Raw genomic sequence first — 19,064 nt, forward strand, 5'->3', positions numbered from 1 at the left:
AAGTGGAAGAAAGGTAACAGAGCTTGTACCTGTATTGTTGGGAAATAACTGAGTTTCTTTTGCTTTGTATGAAGATACCTGTACATGAGAAAATCAATCTTTCAACCTCATTAATGTAACCCTAGGACACAGAGTGGGCCCTCCTTCCAGGAACTGACACTGTTCAAGAAAAAGTGGCTCCTAAATCATACCCTGATGCTCGTCTAGGATTTGTATACAAGACAATCAAAGGACAATCTTTCACGACAGCAGAGTAGCACATCCACCTCCGAGCTGCTATGGAAATTCAACTTGCAGTGTATTCTGATGAATCTGCCCCTCGACGATGCTGGATGCTCCCTGTAGATGGCGCTGACACTGAACTCAGGGGGCTCCTATTCGGAGGTAAAGCCCTGCCTGAAGCACAGGACTCGGGAGTTCCGCACTTGGCCGATGGCAAGAACAAGGAACACATCCAGCCAGGAGACCCTTCCAGGAAATCGAAACTCTGCAGGCAAAACGCAGCACTCTTCCCTAAAAGTGGGGCTCTCTTTTAGGCAGTATGAAGATGGGCATACACTACAGCTCCTAGCAAGGAACATTCTTAGAGGAATGAAAAACATTGGTGTCAATGTAGCAAATGCAAGCCTGGGAGGATCCTGCTGGTTTGTCTGACGTGTCACCAATATTAAATGTCATCCTAGCTGCAAGGAGACAGATCTCTGAGATGTCACACATTTGGTGTCATTTGGAAGAGCCAAAAGCCTTAACATGCCAGGCAGCCCTGAACTTCCTACCTTTAAAGCCACTTCTTTGGATGTTTTTTCTTTCTACATATACCTAAAAAATACACAAATATTATCCGAAAGGGGATTAAATAGAGATGTGGATTCATTCACCAACCACCTAAAATCATGGAATCTCAGAAGGAAGCTGCTGAAGAAAATATGGTGCTTACTGGGACACAGAGGCTGATTGACTATAGACAAAGAAAGATTTATTGAGACGCTCTCCCAATGGAGGGGTCTGATGAGCAGACTTCAGCCCCCCCACCAGCATGGGGGGGTCTGAAGAGAGACTTCAGCCCACCCCTAGAAGGGGGGATTTGGATTTATACAGAGCTTTCCTAGGTGGGGGAATGATAGTTGGTGGGAGGGGGTTGTGAGTCCGATTGAAGTGCAGGGACCAATAGGAAGCCCTAGAGATGAAAACTTTCCCTGACAGTGACTAGAAGATAGTGGGTTAGGAAGTTAAGGTTTCTTGTAATGCTGCAGGAGCAGATGTTTCTTTGTTCTGTAGGAATTTTATCTCCCTCCGATATGTAGGTAGGGAAGGTTTCCATTTCCCTTTACTCCCGTCTCTGTGTGGTTTTTTATTTAACCTGTGGGGAAGTGCCAGGCCCTTGGACATGTAGGCTTATAGGGGATGGGGTTAGCCTTTCCCCAGTGCTTATCAGGGGAAACTGAGCTACAGCTTGTTAATTATTGCAAACCTCTAACAGAAGAAGCCTACAGATTAGCCCAAGGCCGCACAACCATTACATAGTAGAGCAGGTGAAAAGTGAGCTGCTCAACTCTAGAACCTTCCATGCTTTAACCCCTCACTCTGAATTATAATTATCAACAAAGCCCCTTGCCTCAACACTTCACTTTGGCCTAGTTAATAAGCAGCTTTCCAGCCCTGGGGTAGAAAGTTCCCTAAATTCCAAAACCACTTATGTGGCCACCACCCACACCACCCACACACCTCACCCAAAGCCCAGAGTTGGTCCCAAATAGTAAGCTCACCACCCCCAACTGCCCTTGGACCCTCAGTCCCTTCTCCTTTTCGGGCCGGGTTGCTTTAAACTAACCAATCCCTGAACCCTGCAGAAATTCTGCTAACCCCCACCTCTGAACCACAGTAAAGGCACGAGCCCATGGTCCTGTTCACTCTGTTTGCGTGCTACCCACCAGCTTGGTTGAGCCCCGCAAGCTGAGAGGACTTCCCTTGGCACCCCTCTTTCTCTGAGGCCTCTGAGTAGCGAACTCTCTTTTCTCATGAATATGACCGCAGTTTCCCATTGTCGCACTTGACCTCCGCCTGGACCCAAATGTAAAATCCAACTTAACTGATTCGAAACACTCTGCCTTTCTTTATATCTGAATAAAGTGATAATATTGAATACTGCATTGCACAATTGCATTTTATATTTTATGGGTGGGCTCTATTTCCTCTATTAGAATAAAATCCCCTGGGTGCCAAGAGTTCCTCTGCTTTGTCCTGGACCAGTAGAGTACTGAGCATGTGGTAAATTTTAGCTGTGTTTTTTTAAAAATAATGAATTGACAGTTTGATTAACAATATACGCATCCTCCCTGTCTTGAACGGAAACCAACTGCTTGATATTAAGCAAGACTGAGGTTTCAACGCTAAAAACATTTTCACAGAAATTTTCCTTTTCCAAGTGAGACAGTTTTAGGCAAGTGACCCACAAAAACACAGCACTCAAGAAAAGCAGACTTTCCTCTTTCTGAAAGCTGAGAAAAGCAGCACAGAGGCACCCAAATATTTTTACCTGGCTGAAGGACATTGCTTTTATTTTCTGATTTGACTCATACATTTATAGGAAGAAAATAGCAAAATCTTCTATGACTTGAACCCTGAATTTAGGAGTGGAGTGTTCTTTTACTGAATCCTTTTCCTGGACTCTGAAGATGAGCACCATCAACACGAAGCCAAGTTCAGAGGCATCACCTTCAGAGTTTCATTTAATCCTCACAAAAACTCTATGAGGTAGATGCCATTATTATCTCCACTTTGCAGACATGGAAAACCAAGGCACAGAGAGGTTAAGTAACTTTCCCAAGATCACCCTGCTAGTAATTGGCAGAACGAGGATTCAAACCCAGGCAGCCTGGCTCCAGAGCCCATGTTGTTGGATGATCTCTCTGCAACTAATTCACTGCCAATGCTAGAAGGGAGAAGGTCATAATACAAAGTAATAAGAGCCAGCAGTTGCTTCGCAGGCACCCAGTGCCAGTGCTGGTTGTTTAACCTGCACAATCTCATTAGTCCTCACAACAAATGTGTTCTTATCCTTTTCCCACAAAGGAGAGAACTGAGAATTAGAGGAGTTATAACTTGCCAAGGGCACAGGCTGATAAATGGCACAGCTTGTTGCCAAATCCTTGGGCTCAGACTCCAGCGTCCACACCATTTTTCATCACACCATACTGCTCTCTGTTAGAAGCAATCTACACTATATAAGCAATCTATGCAGCATCTGATGACGTGAAGAGCAGGCCTGCCCCAAGGACATACCTCTTTTTCAAAGACTGTGCATGAGAAAAAGGCCAGTATGATATAGCAGAACGAGCACAGACTTGGAAATCAGACATAACTGGGTTCAAGCCCCAGCTCCGGCACTTACTATTGGTATAAGTAGGTAGAGCTTGCTAAGCCCATTTCTTCTGTCCATAAAATCATCTAACCTTCATGGTTACTATGAAGATTACATGCGATAGCCTGTGGACGTGCTGGCCCTCAGGACACCCTCAAGACATCTACCTCCCCTGACCCACTTATACATTCATTCTGGACCACAGAAGGAGCGCACAGGTACACCAGAACTCCATCCCTGCTCAGGTGCCTGCCTGCCACTTTTGGACTGAGTCGCAGCATCTTCTTAACAAAAACACTGAAAGCAAAAGTACACAAATGTGAGCCCTCGACTTCTGGCATTTGCCCTGGGAGCCAGTGGAGCAGTGGCCGCCTGCATCTCTTTTAATGAGGTTGCCAGGGAATTGGGGTGGCAGGGAAACCAGCAGGGCATGAAATCGATACCGACACTGCCAATTTGGACTAACAGGGCCCAGGATGTCAGCTGGGAATGCCACACAACAAATTAATGTCTTGGAAATTTTTCAGATCAGCTGCAGATGGGTTTGATTTAGTTGGGGGTGGGGGGGGGTGCTTGCCTTTTTAAAAAAATCTATTATTCAGACTTAAATGCAGATAGCAGAATTTTAAAATATATATATATTTGAATATTTGAATATATATATATATATATATATATATATATATATATATATATATATATATAACCGTACTGAAATTTAATAACTTTGGGTGATATCCTTGCTTCTCAAGTCATTTCTTCTGCTCATATATATACTCAGTCTCTTCTCAGTTCCTTGATGGGCATATCTGGCCATTTCGTATATCCTTTCAGTGAAGCACCAATGGTAATAAACCATTTTTGAAGCCCCCAGGGATAATTCTTCAGGCAAATATTTTCTTTATTTTATATCCCAATCTTATTCAAAAAGAATTTATGGTGGTTCTAAATCAGGGGCTTAATTTCAAATTTCATGGAAACCTATAAAAGTGTACAGTCCTAAATGAAAACTATAATGTAAAACATTGGCCATGGTTAGTAGCAATGCTTTAACATTTGTACATCAACTATAACAAATGTACAATCCATATGGAAAATACTATAACTAGGGGGGAGCAGAAAAGGGGGAGGGCATTGGGTATTTGGGAATCCCAAATATTTTCTATGTGACTTTCCTATAACCTAAAGCTTCTTTGAAGATAAAATGGGGGAAAAAAAAATGAGACACTAGGGGAATATACAGAAGAAACTGTCACTGTACATGTAAGACAACAGCTAATATAGTGAGGAAAGACACAATGTCTAAAAATTTTTTTAAATTATTTCAATTTTTAAAAATTTGTATTTTATTTGTTATTTTAAAAAACTAGTATTTCACTTTCCTCCTAATTTTATTTGGTTATTATGTTGGCTTCATTTTTAGAGAGGTTTTGGATCACAGGAAGGTCACAGCTGTGGCAAGGGAGGATCAATGGCACAGGCTGTCAGTAAAGGAGGGATGTGTGGGGAGGGGTGTACCTGGGGCATGCTTCCAAGGAATATGAATGTGTTCAAGTGTTCATGGGGTGTCTCAGTGTGTGGAGACACACAATAACTGAAAGAATATTGAAGTCCCATCCTGAGGAGTCCTGCTACACTCTCTAACAGAGTGGCAAGAATCTCTCAAGTACAAGGGCAGTGCCTAGGGAAGGATCAGACCATTACACCAGGTCCTTGATATTGATGATTGTACTGATGAATATTTTTTTGTGAAATTGAAACTTAGTCTAGTATTATAGGTTGCCAAGAGTTGTCTCCTGAAAGCCTCCTTCTTGCTCAAATGCAGCCTCTCTCTAAGACAAACTCAGCATATAAATGCACTACCATCTTCCCGGGATGGGACATGACTCCAGGGGATTACTCTCCCTGGCACCGAGGGATTACTACCAAGGGCTGAATCCAGAAAAAGACCTTGATCAAAAGGGGTAAATATTAAATACAGATGAATTTTTAAGGCTAAGAGATTTCAAAGTGTGTCAGGAGGTCATTCCAGAGGTTACACTTATACACATCTCAGCAGGATCTCATTGACCGCCACAGTAAACAGTGCCTCGAAAAGTGGGGCTCCTGAGGGCTCTAGAGACATCCAGACTCTATAAGCAGAGCAGACAAACTGAGGAATTCAGCAGTCTGTCAGTGGGCCTTATTCTGGAATTTATGCTCTCCAGTGTAACAGAGTTAGACTTATTTATAGTTTCCCTACGCATGGCTCTTCTGTCCCTTTTATTTGAACCTTTAGCACTATACCTGTTAAATATATGTCCCAGAGACTTAACTCTTTGGTCTATCTATGTGTCAGTTGAGTCCTGAATCTCAACTAAGTTGCAATACCTACTCTCCAGTTCATTATACTTACCCAGGATAACTAACAAGGAGATAATGATGAACAATGCCCATCTCAAGGAAAAGAAAGTGTCTGCAATTGCAAGCAAGATAGTTCCATCCATCTGCTCCATGGGACCTAAGCCCCTTCTCAATTAGAAATAGAAAGGCCATCACCATCCCCAAATGCTCAAGATTGGGGAATGAATGAACAATGGGCTAAAGCAGACTTAGTTTTATTCTATTATAGACATTATTATTCTAGCAATGAAAGAATTTGTATTATTGATATAAAGGCAGTGGCCACCAGGATTCTGAAGAGAGGGAGAAGGAAGAATAGATATCACATGGGGGCATTTTCAGGACATTGGAATTGTCCTGCATGACATTGAAATAAACAGATACAGGCCATTATACATTTTGCTATAACCTAAAAATTGTGCTGGATAGAGAGCAAACTACAAAGTTAACTATAGTCCACAGTCAGTAGCAATGCTTCAATGTGTTCATCAATTGTAACAAATGTACGACACTAATGAAGGATATTGTTAAGGTGGGAAAGTATGAGAGGGGAAGGGAGTAGGACATATAGGAATCCCCTATATTTTTTATGTAACATTTGTGTAATCTAAAGCTTCTTTTAAAATAAAAATTAAAAATTAAAAATAAATTAAAAAATAAATCAGGGACTGACAAACTATAGCCCACAGGTCAAATCTAATCCACTGCCTGATTTGTAAATAGTTTTCTTAGAATACAGCCATACCCATTCGTTACATATTGACTGCTTTTGCTAGACAGTGGAGTTGAGCGGTTTTAACAGATTGACAGGGCCCACAAAGCTCAAAATATTTGCCATCTGGGCCTTTACAAAAAAAAATTTGCCAACCCATGCTCTAACACAAGCATTAAGGGGTAGAATTGCACCACGTATGTCATGGTACTTATCACTATGGTAATTAAAGAATTCATTTTTATTTTTTTTAATTCCTGCTTATCCTGCTTAATGTAAGCTCTTTGAGGGGCAGGGGCTGTGTCTATGTGGTGCAAACTGTTTTCCCACAGCCTAAGCAAAGAGATTAGCAAATGGTAGTCAAGTAATAAATATTTGTTAAATGAGTGAACTAAGTTACTAGCTAGATTTTGAGCACTTGAGGCCAGAAGTATGTCTTACCTGACTCAGAGTAAGTTCTCAACAGCTGCCTATTTGCTGAACAGTCGATTGCATGAACTCTCTAAATTTGGAAATGGATATATTTCGCAAGACATTTAGTGACCAAGATGAAGCCTTGTCTATATTGTGATGCATCTCTTCTATATCACACCATCTCTGCCCATCCTCTCTCTAACTTCACAAAACTCTCCTGGCCACAAGTCCTATTTGGCTTGGCTCTGATGGTGCTAGTCTCATAATCCATTTGCAAAGCTGCTCCTCTACCCCGAGGAATCCATCTGTGCTTCACAGCATGGTTCCCACAGCCCACGGAGACTCCACTGGTGAGCTCAAGCTCATCATTCATCCCCCAGGCATGTGGCACTCAGCCCACTAACATATACACAAGAGACCAGGAGCAGATACCATTGGAGTCTAGAAGGAGACAGAGGGAAGCACTGAGCGGAAGAGACCTCCAGCCATCTGCTCACAAAACTTCTATGTTATTTGGACAAGGAAGATGGTTTAAAAAGAAGAAAGAAATCTACCTCCCAAGAAGGCACCAAGATATGGAAACATACGAGCTCTGGGTTAGACTTACCTAGCTATTTACGTACACCATTTACGAATATAAATTTGAGCCAATTAATTAATTTCTCTGAGATAAACATTCCATAAGTGCAAAATAGGTATAAAATGTTAATTCTACAGGGACATCATGATATATATAAGGTAGATAACAGTGGCAAACATTTCTCCTCTCTCTTAAGGTTTTCATTGCCCAGAAGAGAATTATCTTTGGAAATTTCCACTTACCCAGCATTCCTTTCTTGGAACTGGACAGACACATGTCCTTCTCTGCACTGGGCAGGGCAAAACCCACCACAAACACCTCCACCCCATCGGCCATTAGTGCCAAACCCAAGACAAAAAAGAGAGTCCACTGGAAGCGTCCGTGGCCACACTCATCGATGATGGTCTCATACTGGTGGGCCAACTGCTCCTCATCCTCCATCCTCTCAGCCATAAGGTCTGCCTGGCCCCGAAGGCCGTCTGCCCTGGAGGGTGCCATCTTGGTCTGCTTGGTCTTGACATCATCTGGGTGAGGGATGCCCTGGTACTCGCCTTCATAGATCTCGTCCTCCTCATCGTGACCTTCTGTAACATCACTCTGTGCGTCCTCCTCTGGGTTGGACTCATTGCCACGGTAATAGCCATCACTGGGGGCATAGCCCCCGTAGTTGTCCTGATACTTGTAGTCATCCATTCCTTCGTTCCGGGACTGCCTGGTCACCTCTCGCGCTATATCCCTCGCACCGTGGTAGAGGCTTGGACTGTTTCGATAACCATCATCCATTATATGTGCTGGAGCTTAGATGTGGAATATGTTCATGTGACTTCTTGGGTGAAAATATTCTCCCCCCTTTGTCTCCCAAATAGACTAGATTTGTGCAAAGGCAACCTAAATATCTTTTTGCATTCAGTATCTAGTAGAAGTCTTTAGAAAGTGTCAAACTCTGGTCTGGTCTCCTTCAGTGACTGAGAGGTATTGTTTGGGAGGTGTTGATTAGAAATGGGTCCAGCTGTTTTCTTTGACAAGGCGCTGAGCAGGGCTGGGCAGCTTGATTGCTGGCCTGATTTGTTCTGCTACTGAAGGTCATGCCCTGGAAGAAGAGAGAAGCCAAAAAGAAAAATGTTACAAAATGCTGAAATTCTGACAATAGACTCTCAGAATTAAATACATATATATTTATCAGTGATGATGCTTCCTGTGTCAGCAGAAGAACTCGTGATCAGACGTTTGAATACATATCAAAGCAACAAGGATTAGGTTAGTGGGACTGGAGGAGAAGGGGAGAAAGTGGTCAGAGGGAGGCCCTTTGAAGCTTTGATTAACCCATGAAAGGGGTCAAATCTTACATGAGAATGAAATATAAAATGGTCAAGGATTTTCAGTACCAGAGGATTTTGTGCTATGGATTTTCTGTCAGGATTTATCAATTTCCTTGGCAACAGTGGAGATTTATTATGGCTCAGCTTCTGTTATGAAAATGCCAGCTTTTCTAACTTTGTTATGAAGTGGCTTTACGATTTTATACCTGGAAATGTATGATAAAGAAAAATCCGGGACCATTTTTTCTGTGGCCCAATTTGCTTTTGACACTCGGCCTTGTGGCTCAAGGGCTCTGACCTTGTGCTTGGCTTACATGTCCAAGCAATGATAAAGGCATGAACAGGGGGTCGAAGACCCAGAGCCAGAGAGCTTGGGTCTAAAACACAATTCTGCCATGTGGGAGCTGTGTGATATATTTGTGAATCTTTCTGAACCTCGATTTTCTCATGTGCGAAATGGGGATAACAGTAGTACTCATCTCATAAGATTGTGTGCAAAGTGCTTAGAACAAGGCCCGATATGCATCATAAACACTATTTAAGCCTTGATGTTATTCCTACCTTTTTGTCCTTCTGGAACCAAGGACCCAGGATTGTCTAAGGCCAAGACCCTGTCCTACATCCCAACCCCAATCATGACACCCTCCCCTGACTCCTCAACTGGCTGCCACCCTGAGGCCCTCCTAGAATCTCAGTTCTCCTGGGATCCAGAACCACCATTTAATGATGCCTATTGTATACCAGAAACGGGGCTGACTGTGTTGCACTCCTAACCCCTAATTCCCACAACAGCCTGGGAAAGAAAAAAGAACAGCATTTTACAGGTAAGGAAGCTATAGTTTAGATGGGTTTAGTAACACGATGGAGCTCACAATAGTTAAGACTAACCCCAGGTCCACCAATCCTAAAGCCAGCTCTTCCTAGGCTGGCATGTTAGATCACCTTGGGAGCTTTAGAGAGACAAGTTCCAGAGCAGGCAGAAGGGCTGAGTCTTCCACCCAGCTTCCCAAGGGGCCTGAGGTCCAGGATCTCACTGAGCAGCCCCAGTGGTGGAGACCTGTCCCAGCCCTTCCTACTCTCCCCACCCCACTCTCCACTTCCCCCGGTTGCCAGACCCTCTGACACGGATGGCTGCTCAGATCGCTTCACATTGGGGCTGCCAGAAACCCACTGCCCAGCTCAGCCCAGCTGCTGACAAGACAAGCACCCCTGCCGCCAAGCTCCCTGTCACCACTGAAATCTGCACTGTCCTTGCACCAAGCTCAGCAGCTGTGGCCTCACAACCCACTGGGCACACTGCCCTCCCCATGGCTGCTGGACACCTTCCCTTCCCCAGAGTGTGTCCCAGCCTTCTGCCCCACACCTGCCTGCTGGCTTTCCTACTTCTTAGCTCTGGACAGACTCTGGCTCTAGGACTTCCTTGATTCAGACAACACAATACTTTTTCTTTTGATGGGGATGCCAGAGACCAGTGGTTCTCAAACTGCAGGGTGTGCCAGAATGACTGGAGCTCACATTAGAAATGCAAATCCCAGGACATCACCTCCACAGATTCTGAACCTGCGGCGTAGGGGTGGGGTCTGGGAGTCTGCATGTTCAATAAACACTGCAAGTAATCCAAGGGACTACACTTTGAGAGGCAGTGCCATAGGAACTAGCAAGAATTCCTTACTTAAAAACTGATACTCACTTTATCCTTTCATATTTCACCCTCCCCAGTACACAAATTTATATTACACCATATGCTGGCCCGAACCATGTCAGATTAATATTCTAAATCTGTTTTGATTATATCCATTTAGGGACCACACAAGGAATATAAATCACATATAAACGGCACAAGAGTTTGCAGAGTACCATAAAAAAAAGGAGAAAGAATGCCAACTGCCTGATACCTGGTGTGTTATTTTTATCCTGGGGGATTAGCAAAAAAAAAAAGTCATGAATTAGAAATGATAGATTTGCAATTTCAAAAAGAAATGTGGGAAATATCCCTCAGGGCTTGCATTGCAGAAAGAAACACATCTTCATCAAAACTAATTTCCTGCACATGATCCGGTGAAATGAACCACTGTGAATGTCAAGAGCAGTGGAGCAAAGGGGAATCGCTGTTGAGCACTGCCCCCATCTTCCTCTGTTTCATTAAGAAGTGCCATGTTGTTTTCTTTCAGGGTTCCAATCCTGTCTGCCTTTTCCTACTACCCGTGTGTGTGCAAGCTACTAACCACTCGGAGTCTCAATTTCTTCACCTATAAAATGGTGATAATAATAGTATCTTGGTCATAGAGTCATTGTGAGGATCAGTAAGATAATCCATGAAGAGGGCTTAACACATTGCCTGGCACAGATGTGATCAGTGTAAATTTGAACTCATTATTAATACTGTTGTCATTATAATTATTAGCTGACTGGGTCCTGACAATTAAAATTTAGACAGGATAGGCTCTGGGGCCCAACTGGGCTGGGCTGGGGAACCAAGTACACAGAAAAACAGACATTTAGTCTCTCATAAAAACTACTGCCTCTCAAAAATAAACCAGTGATAACCTCTTAGCCACCCACCTTCATCTTTTGCATTCTATTAACCTTTGAGTCTATGCTATTCAATTCCCATTTCTTGGGCAATAAATACTTGCTCTAATGATTAAATCTCACAGAGAACAAAATAAAAAAAATATTATAGTCAAATGATGCAATACTTCCCAAAATGTGTTCTGTAGAACGCCAGTCTCTTAACATGCTCATTTAGGGGGAAAAAGAATTTCAAGAGCAAATAAGTTTGGGAAACATTGCTACTCTAACCACCACTCTCTTTTGGCAATTCAAAATGCACATGGATATATTAAAAGCTGTGAGATCTGAGTAAAAACCTATTTAACACTACAAGATACCACAACACACCCAAAAGAACAGACAGACAATAGAAAGTGTTGGTAAGGATGTGAGGAAACTGGAAACTTCATACATGGCTGGTGGGAATATAAAATGTTGTAATCACTTTGGAAAACAGTAACATGGGTGAGCCCCAAAAGCATTATGGCAAGGAAAGAAGCCAGATGTAAAAGGCCACATGGTACATGATTCTATTTATGGAGACAGAAAGCAAACTGGGGGAACATGGCAGAGTCAGAAGTTCCAGGAGTTAGTCCCTCCACTGACACAACTATTGCGCTGGTAGGAACTGTCTGAATCAACTATTTTGAAATGCTGTAGTCCAGTGGACCACTGTGCAGCATGCAGGGAAGAGCTGGAAGAAGCGGTGGTAAATTGTAGTAATTATCAGTGAATTTCATCCTCTATGCTATAGCTCTCACCCCCGACCCCCAAATGGAAGTAAGTTTGGGAAACATGGCAGGCAGCAGTGGGGATGGGGTTTGAACCTTGGACCTCCCATGTGGTAGGTGGACACTTTATCTATTGAGCCAAATCTGCTTCCCCCCAAAGACTTTAAATCAACAGTCTTGAATATGTTCAATGAACTAAAGGAATCCATATACAAAGAACCAAAAGAAATCAGGAAAAACTGTCTGAAAAAAATAAAGATATAGAAATTATGAAAAGGAACCAAACAGAAAATTTGGAACTGCAAAGTACAGTAATTGAAATGAAAACTCATTAGATGGATACAACAGCAAACGTGAACAGGCAGAAGAAAGGATCAGTGAACCTGAAGGTAAGACCATTGAAATTACCCAGTATGAAGAACAGAAAGAAAAAATCATATAGAAAAATGAGCTGAGCTTGCAGGACCTATGGGACACCATCAAGTACCAACATAGGCAACACTGGAATCCCAGGAGGACAAGTGAGAGAAAGGGGCAGAAAAAGTATTTGAAGAAGTGTTACCTGAAAACTCCCCAAAAATGATGAAAGACATGAATATATACACCCATGAAGCTCAATGAACTCCAAGCAGGAGAAACTTTATTAGAGCCTCACCAAGATAAAATTGTCAAACACTAAAGAAAAAAAGGTTTTTTGAAAGCAGCAAGAGAAGTGACTTGACACATAAAAGGGATCACCAATAAAAATTAACAGCAGATTTCTCATCAGAAACCATGAAAGTCCAAAGACAGTGGGATGACATATTTAAAGTCCTTGAAGGAAAAAAACTGTCAACCAAGAAATCTATATCTGGCAAAATTATCTTTCAAAACTAAAGGAGAAATTAAGACATTTAGAGAAAAACAAAAGCTGAAAGTATTAATTACCAAGAGACCTGTCCTGTAGGGAGTCCTTCAGACTGAAATAAAAGGACTCTAGATAATAACTTGAAGCCATAAGAAGTAAAGAACATTGGCAAAGGTAACTACTTGGGTAAATATAAAATCCTGTATTATTGTGCTCTTGGTTTGTAATTTTTCCCTGCCCCCTCCCTATGACTTACCTGGCAAATGTGTAAGATAACATTTTAAATCTATGTTATTGGGCATATAATACATAAAGATGTAATCTGAGATAGTAACTTAAAGGGGGAGGGAAGGAGAAATATAGGAATAGAGAGTTTGTATACTACTGAAACTAGGTTGGCACTAGTAGAACTAGGTTGTTATTAGTTTAAGATGTTCATTGCTATTCTGAAAGTAACCACTAAAAAAATGAATAAAAAATACAGAGAAAAGGAAAGAAGAAGAAAATCACTATGGCACACTCAAAAAAGTAACTAAATACCAAAAAAAGGAAAAAATTGAGTAATTACAATGGATTTTTAGATTTCACACCAAAAGCACAAAGACCAAAAGAATAGATAAAACGAACTTCATCAAAATTAAAAACTTTTGTATATCAAAGGACATTATCAAGAAAGTGAAAAGACAACCCACAAAATGCAAGAAAATGTGTGGAAACAATAAATCTGATAAGGGTTGAATATCCAGAATATACAAAGAATTTGTACAAAAGACAAACAATCCAATTTAAAAATGGGTCAAGGATTTGAACAGACATTTCTCTAAAGAAGATCTTCAAATGGCCAAAAAGCATATGAAAAGATGTTCAACATCATTAGCCATTAAAGAAATGTAAACTAAAGCTACAATGAGATACCCACTAGAACAGCTAAATTTTTTTAACTGAAAATAACACATTAGTGAGGATGTAGAGAAATAGGAATCTTTGTACATTGTTGGTGGGAATGTAAAATGGTGTAGCCACTGCACCACTGTAGAAAACAATTTGGAGATTCCTCAGAAAGTTAAGTACATAATTACCATAAGACACAGCAACTCCACTCCTAGGTATATATGCCAAAGGACTGAAAGAAGGGACTTGGACAGATATTTGTACACAATGTTTATCACAGCATTATTCACAATAGCCAAAAGATAGAAGCAACCCAAATATCCATCAACAGATTGATGAACAAAATATGGTATATCCTTAGAGTTCTTACAATATTAATCAGCCACAAAAAGAACTGAAGTGCTAGTACATGCTACAACATGGATAAATCTTGGAAACATCAGGCTGAATAAAATGAGAGGACAATATTACATGGCATCTCTTATATGAAATATTTAGAATAAGCAAATTCATAGACACAGAAAGCAGAATGGTGGTTTAAAAGGGTAGGAGGAGAGGGTAATGGGGAATTATCACTAAATAAGTATGAGTTTCAGTTTAGGATGATGAAAATAGTCTGGAAATAGTGGTAAAATTTACACAGTATTGTTGGTGCACTTAGTATCAAAAAATTGTCCACTTAAAATTGTTAAAATGATTTTTATGTTATTTTACCAATATTAAAAATTAACTAATTAGTTATTTAAATAATAAGAAATCAATCAGTGGTTGTATGGGGCCAGGAGTGAGAGTGGGGATAGTAAATGAATTTAAGGGATTTTGGGAAGTGACAGCAATATTCTAAAACTAGATTGCAGTGATTGTTACCCAACTCTATAAATTTACTAAAAATCATTGAACTGTATATTTAAAATGAGCAGATATTATGGCATTTAAATTAAACCTTAATAAAGTTCCTCTTCAAAATATACACTTAACTTGTTGAAATCAGTGTTTCCACATGATTATTAGTCCCTTTTTTCCCTTGGAAACTTTGTTAATGCCCATGGACTATAGACTCTTTTAAGTAGTTAAGCACTGAATTTGTGCCTAGAGCCTAAGCTGTGTTCATCCTAGGATTTTGTCATGCCTTGAAAGCCTGCTTGGCAAGTGTCCTCAAGTCTATTTGCATGTGGGACCTAGAGCTTCCTACTGGAAGAAAGAATCAATGATCACAAGCCAGGTCAGAGCACAGTGGGAAGGTTAATATTGAGGTTTTTTCACCAGATTCAGCCAAATCTTGATGGAACACTGAAAGCCCAGAATACAGCAATTTTGGGGCAAGCAATAATTGGAGATGGTTCCCTTTAGCCAAAATACCAGCATCCCCAGCACCCACAAACTGGAAAGTGAACCACACGCCTTCGTCTCCTTGGTAGAAGTCAGTAGCAGCTGTGTCTTTAATTGCAATTAGCGGGAAGCGGACGTGGCTCAACTGATAGAGCATCCGCCTACCATATGGGAGGGTCCAGGGTTCAAACCCAGGCCCTCCTGACCCATGTGATGAGCTGACCACATGTAGTGCTGATGCGCACAAGGAGTGCCATGCCACGCAGGGGAGCCCCACATGCAAAGGATTGCACCCCTCAAGGAGAGCCGCCCCGCATGAAAAAAGTGCAGCCTGCCCAGGAGTAGCATTGCACACATGGAGAGCTGATGCAACAAAAAGAGACACAGTTTCCTGGTGCTGCCTGATAATGCAAGCAGACCCAGAAGAACACACAGTGAATGGACACAGAGAGCAGACAACTGGGGGGGGGGGGGGAGAAATAATAAAATAAATCTTTAAAAAAAAAAAACAAAATAATTGCAATTGGCTATGAGCAGAGACCCTCCCATGACTCCCAAATGAGTCATGGCTGGTGAAGAAGAAAATGGCAGCTACCTTGTCCTTACAATGACTAGCATACTGATACAGGAGAGATTCTCAGACTCTTGAAACTATTTGGCAGGAATTTTGGGGGAGTGGGCCTGGGGCATATATGATTAAAGCCTGAGAAATATCATTTAAGGACTTTATTGTGAGAGAGGGGGGTCAACAAACTCAGATGGGTACTACTGAGATGTCCAAATGTCCCACCTTTGTAGACACCTCTAACTTTAGTCCCCATCCTAATCTAGCAGGTCATGACAATAATGGGTACTAAAAGAGGGCAGGGTAACTCAGTACAAAATATTGTCAATTCTGCAAAAGAAAGACCATTGGACCAGGAAACAGAGGTCCTGAGTTACAGTGCTATCCCTGTCATCCAGCCATTTGGAACTTTGAATGTGTCCCTTCTCAGATCCTCTAAAGATCTCAGTTCCTTGCTTCTCAAATGAAGGGCTGTGCTAGATGATTTCTAGGGTCTTTTCAGACCGCTGACTCAATATTTTCTTGTGTATCTGCGAAAATGCTTTGGACCATCTAAGAGTTCTGTAATAACAGTCATTATGTTAACTTCTAGGAGAGTAACTCTTTTGAGGTAGGAAAAACATCTACAAACTGATCAACAATTTTTTGGCAGTATGATTACTCTTTATTTTTAAACATTTAGAATTACTCCAAGAGGTCCCATGGCCTTGTGCACAGATTTCTATGATCACATTATATTGCAATTGTTTGTCTCTTTGTTTATGTATTTTTCTGCCAGGAGATGGTGAGAAATTCCAGGCTAAGTACAGAATTTTACTTATTTTTGACTCTCCAGCACCAAACACGAGTCTTGAACATAGTAGGTCCTTGAAGACATTTGCTCAATGAAGGCAGATAATATTCAGTGTCTGGCTGAAAGCAAGTCAAAAATGGCCCATGGGCCAAAGAGTCCCTGCCCTTTCTATAAATAGACCAATTGGTTTAATGCAATTACCTTTGTTTAAAAAAAAAAAGATCAGATCGTCCAACACATGATGAAACTGCCATTCAGGAAGAGCTCTGCCAACCCCTAGAATCATTTGCTCTCTCCCTTTCTTACTGGCCTTCTATTAACACCAAGTTGCCAGCTGAGATTGCTACAGGCACGATTTCTTGTTCTCTGGAAGCTTGAGTTATTTGTTTTCAACTTCCTAACTGTAAAGTATGTTTTAACCACCTGTGAAGCTTCGCAAAATATCACTTGACGTCTCCAGGGTAGGTAACATCAATCCATGGGCTGGAAGTACCAGGATTTATCTGGCTAGTATTCAGAGACGGTGTTCACTGAGACTTCTAAGGAGATCTGTCCTTGTTCCAAGTGACCAGTGTTTGTCCATTATTATTACATAAAAGTGCTTCTCTCCTCTTAGCTGAATCTCCCATCTACTTTCCACTGTGTCAAAATAGGATGCTAGCTTCCGAAGTGTGAGAAACATTTGAATACTAAACAAGAACTAAGCCACGTGATTTCTCGTCGACAAAAAAGGCAAATACTTGAAATAATACCAAAAAATGTACCAACCCTAATTTGAATTTTCAGAACTGTTCTTAGTTTTAAAATACAAAAAGCAGGACAATAATTTATGGAGAGGCATATTCAGCAAAGTCTTACTTATATATATCAAACACTTGGAAAAAGCCCATATGCTAAACAAGAGGAGCTGGGTAAATTTTAGCATACTTATATATAAATATTAAGGTGATAGAAAACTTAAGTTTTTTGAAGGACTTCTTTAGAAAAAAGAAAATGATCACACTATAACAGTACATAAAAAATGCTGGGTAAATAATGTATTTTTACCATTATACTAATAGTAACCATAATATTCTATATTGTAAATGTGTGTTTATGTTATGCAAATACACCTGGCAGGATGATCTATAAAGAAGTTACTGTTTGCTTAGTACTCCGGGAAAAGCTCATTTCCTCCCTCCCTGCTCCTCTGTGTACTGATGCCAGGTCAGTGTTTTTCACAGTGCAGTCTTCAAATCACCTGCAGAAGAATCACCCGGTAATAGGTAAAGGCAGAATCCTAGATTCCATTTCAAACCTACTGATACAGAAGGGGAACAGAAATCTGCTGTATTAACAAGCTCCCCCGATAATCCTTGTGCTCAAAGTCAAGATCATCTGGCCTATGCTCTTCTTAGCCCAGGAAGCAGTTAATAGTTGCCTTGTAACTCAAGGGCAAACCTGAAGAAGCCCATTCTAGGAGCTAAGCACTTCAAGGAGCTAAACTAGAATGGAAAGGGATGGAGGGGTTTAGCTTTGGCTTGTGTGGGAGGTGCCCACCCTTGGGAGAGGGGCCTCATTGTTAGAGGAGTATGGGATCTCTGAGAGAAGGTGGAACCCTGTCCGCCCTCTTGCATGACACTCCTCCAGAGTGCCAGGTGTGGGATGCCTGTGCAGGCTTCTCACCCTGCAGCCTGGGATCAGTCACAAGGGCCCAGGTTGCAGTGCAACCAAAGGACAGAACCAAGAACTGCTACATGTGGCATCTCTGTAGTTCATCCAAGACAGAACTGCCCAGCAAGTGGTGAAGTGCTTGTCCTTGAAGGCAGCACTGAGTAGCAGAAAGAACACAAACCGTGGTGGCCACAGCCATGGACCAAGAACCAGGCAGTCCCACTGTTTGGGGGATCACTTTAGTGGCCCGAGGAAGGCAGCCCTAGCAAAGGCCAATGATGGGCATCTTGCCACTCCTACTTCCATCTGATTTGAGTAAGGAAAAATCAGTCTATGGGCTGGGTGCTGTAAAGCAAATTCTTGCCCACTTCATGCATTTGCAGATACTAGCTCTGCCACTTATAAGCTCTGTGAACCTGAGCAAGTTGGGTGACCTTAAAACTTCCATTTCTTCACATGTGAAATGAGAATATGCGTTCCTATTCACTGAATAGTTATGACTGTTAAGCGAATATTTTCCAATATCTTAGTCTGATGCCTATCACTTAGAAAGAGCTCAATAAAACTGGCTATTAATAGGCAAATATACACATAGTGAGCACAGCACCTTTCTACATATTCACTAACTTCTCCTGCAAGCATACCAGAACGGAAAGACGATGCTAAGAGACTTACCCTCACCTCACAAGCAGCCTTCCAGAAGAGACCTTAGGGGTTTTTCGACCCCTCCGGCCCAGGGCCCTGACCACCATCTCCCCAGTAGTACTTGCCAGCTCCTTCCTCTGGAGACCGGACTCTGGCCCACATTTCAGTAGTCGCTGGCCGATGTTTTGTTCCCAAATGACTAATCCCCAAGGCCTTGCCTCCCAAAGTGGAGGAGGCCACATTTTCGTGGTACCTGGTAGCATTTCAAGAGGAGCTCCAACACACTTAA

At 41.7% G+C, this 19,064-nt stretch overlaps 1 protein-coding gene across 1 annotated transcript in view; it reads right to left on the bottom strand.

Moving 5' to 3' along the window:
* The window catches only part of SV2B (synaptic vesicle glycoprotein 2B), a 212,273-nt gene that overhangs the window by 76,135 nt on the left and 117,074 nt on the right, over positions 1–19,064 (bottom strand). Inside the window, exon 3 of the mRNA XM_004468088.5 lies at positions 7,692–8,539. Within this exon, the coding sequence (XP_004468145.1) occupies positions 7,692–8,232 (541 nt within the window). The 5' untranslated portion in view covers positions 8,233–8,539. The remainder of the gene's footprint in view (positions 1–7,691; positions 8,540–19,064) is intronic.

This window comes from Dasypus novemcinctus, chromosome 3 (assembly GCF_030445035.2).
Source record: "Dasypus novemcinctus isolate mDasNov1 chromosome 3, mDasNov1.1.hap2, whole genome shotgun sequence".
NCBI classification, from domain to species: Eukaryota; Metazoa; Chordata; class Mammalia; order Cingulata; family Dasypodidae; genus Dasypus; species Dasypus novemcinctus.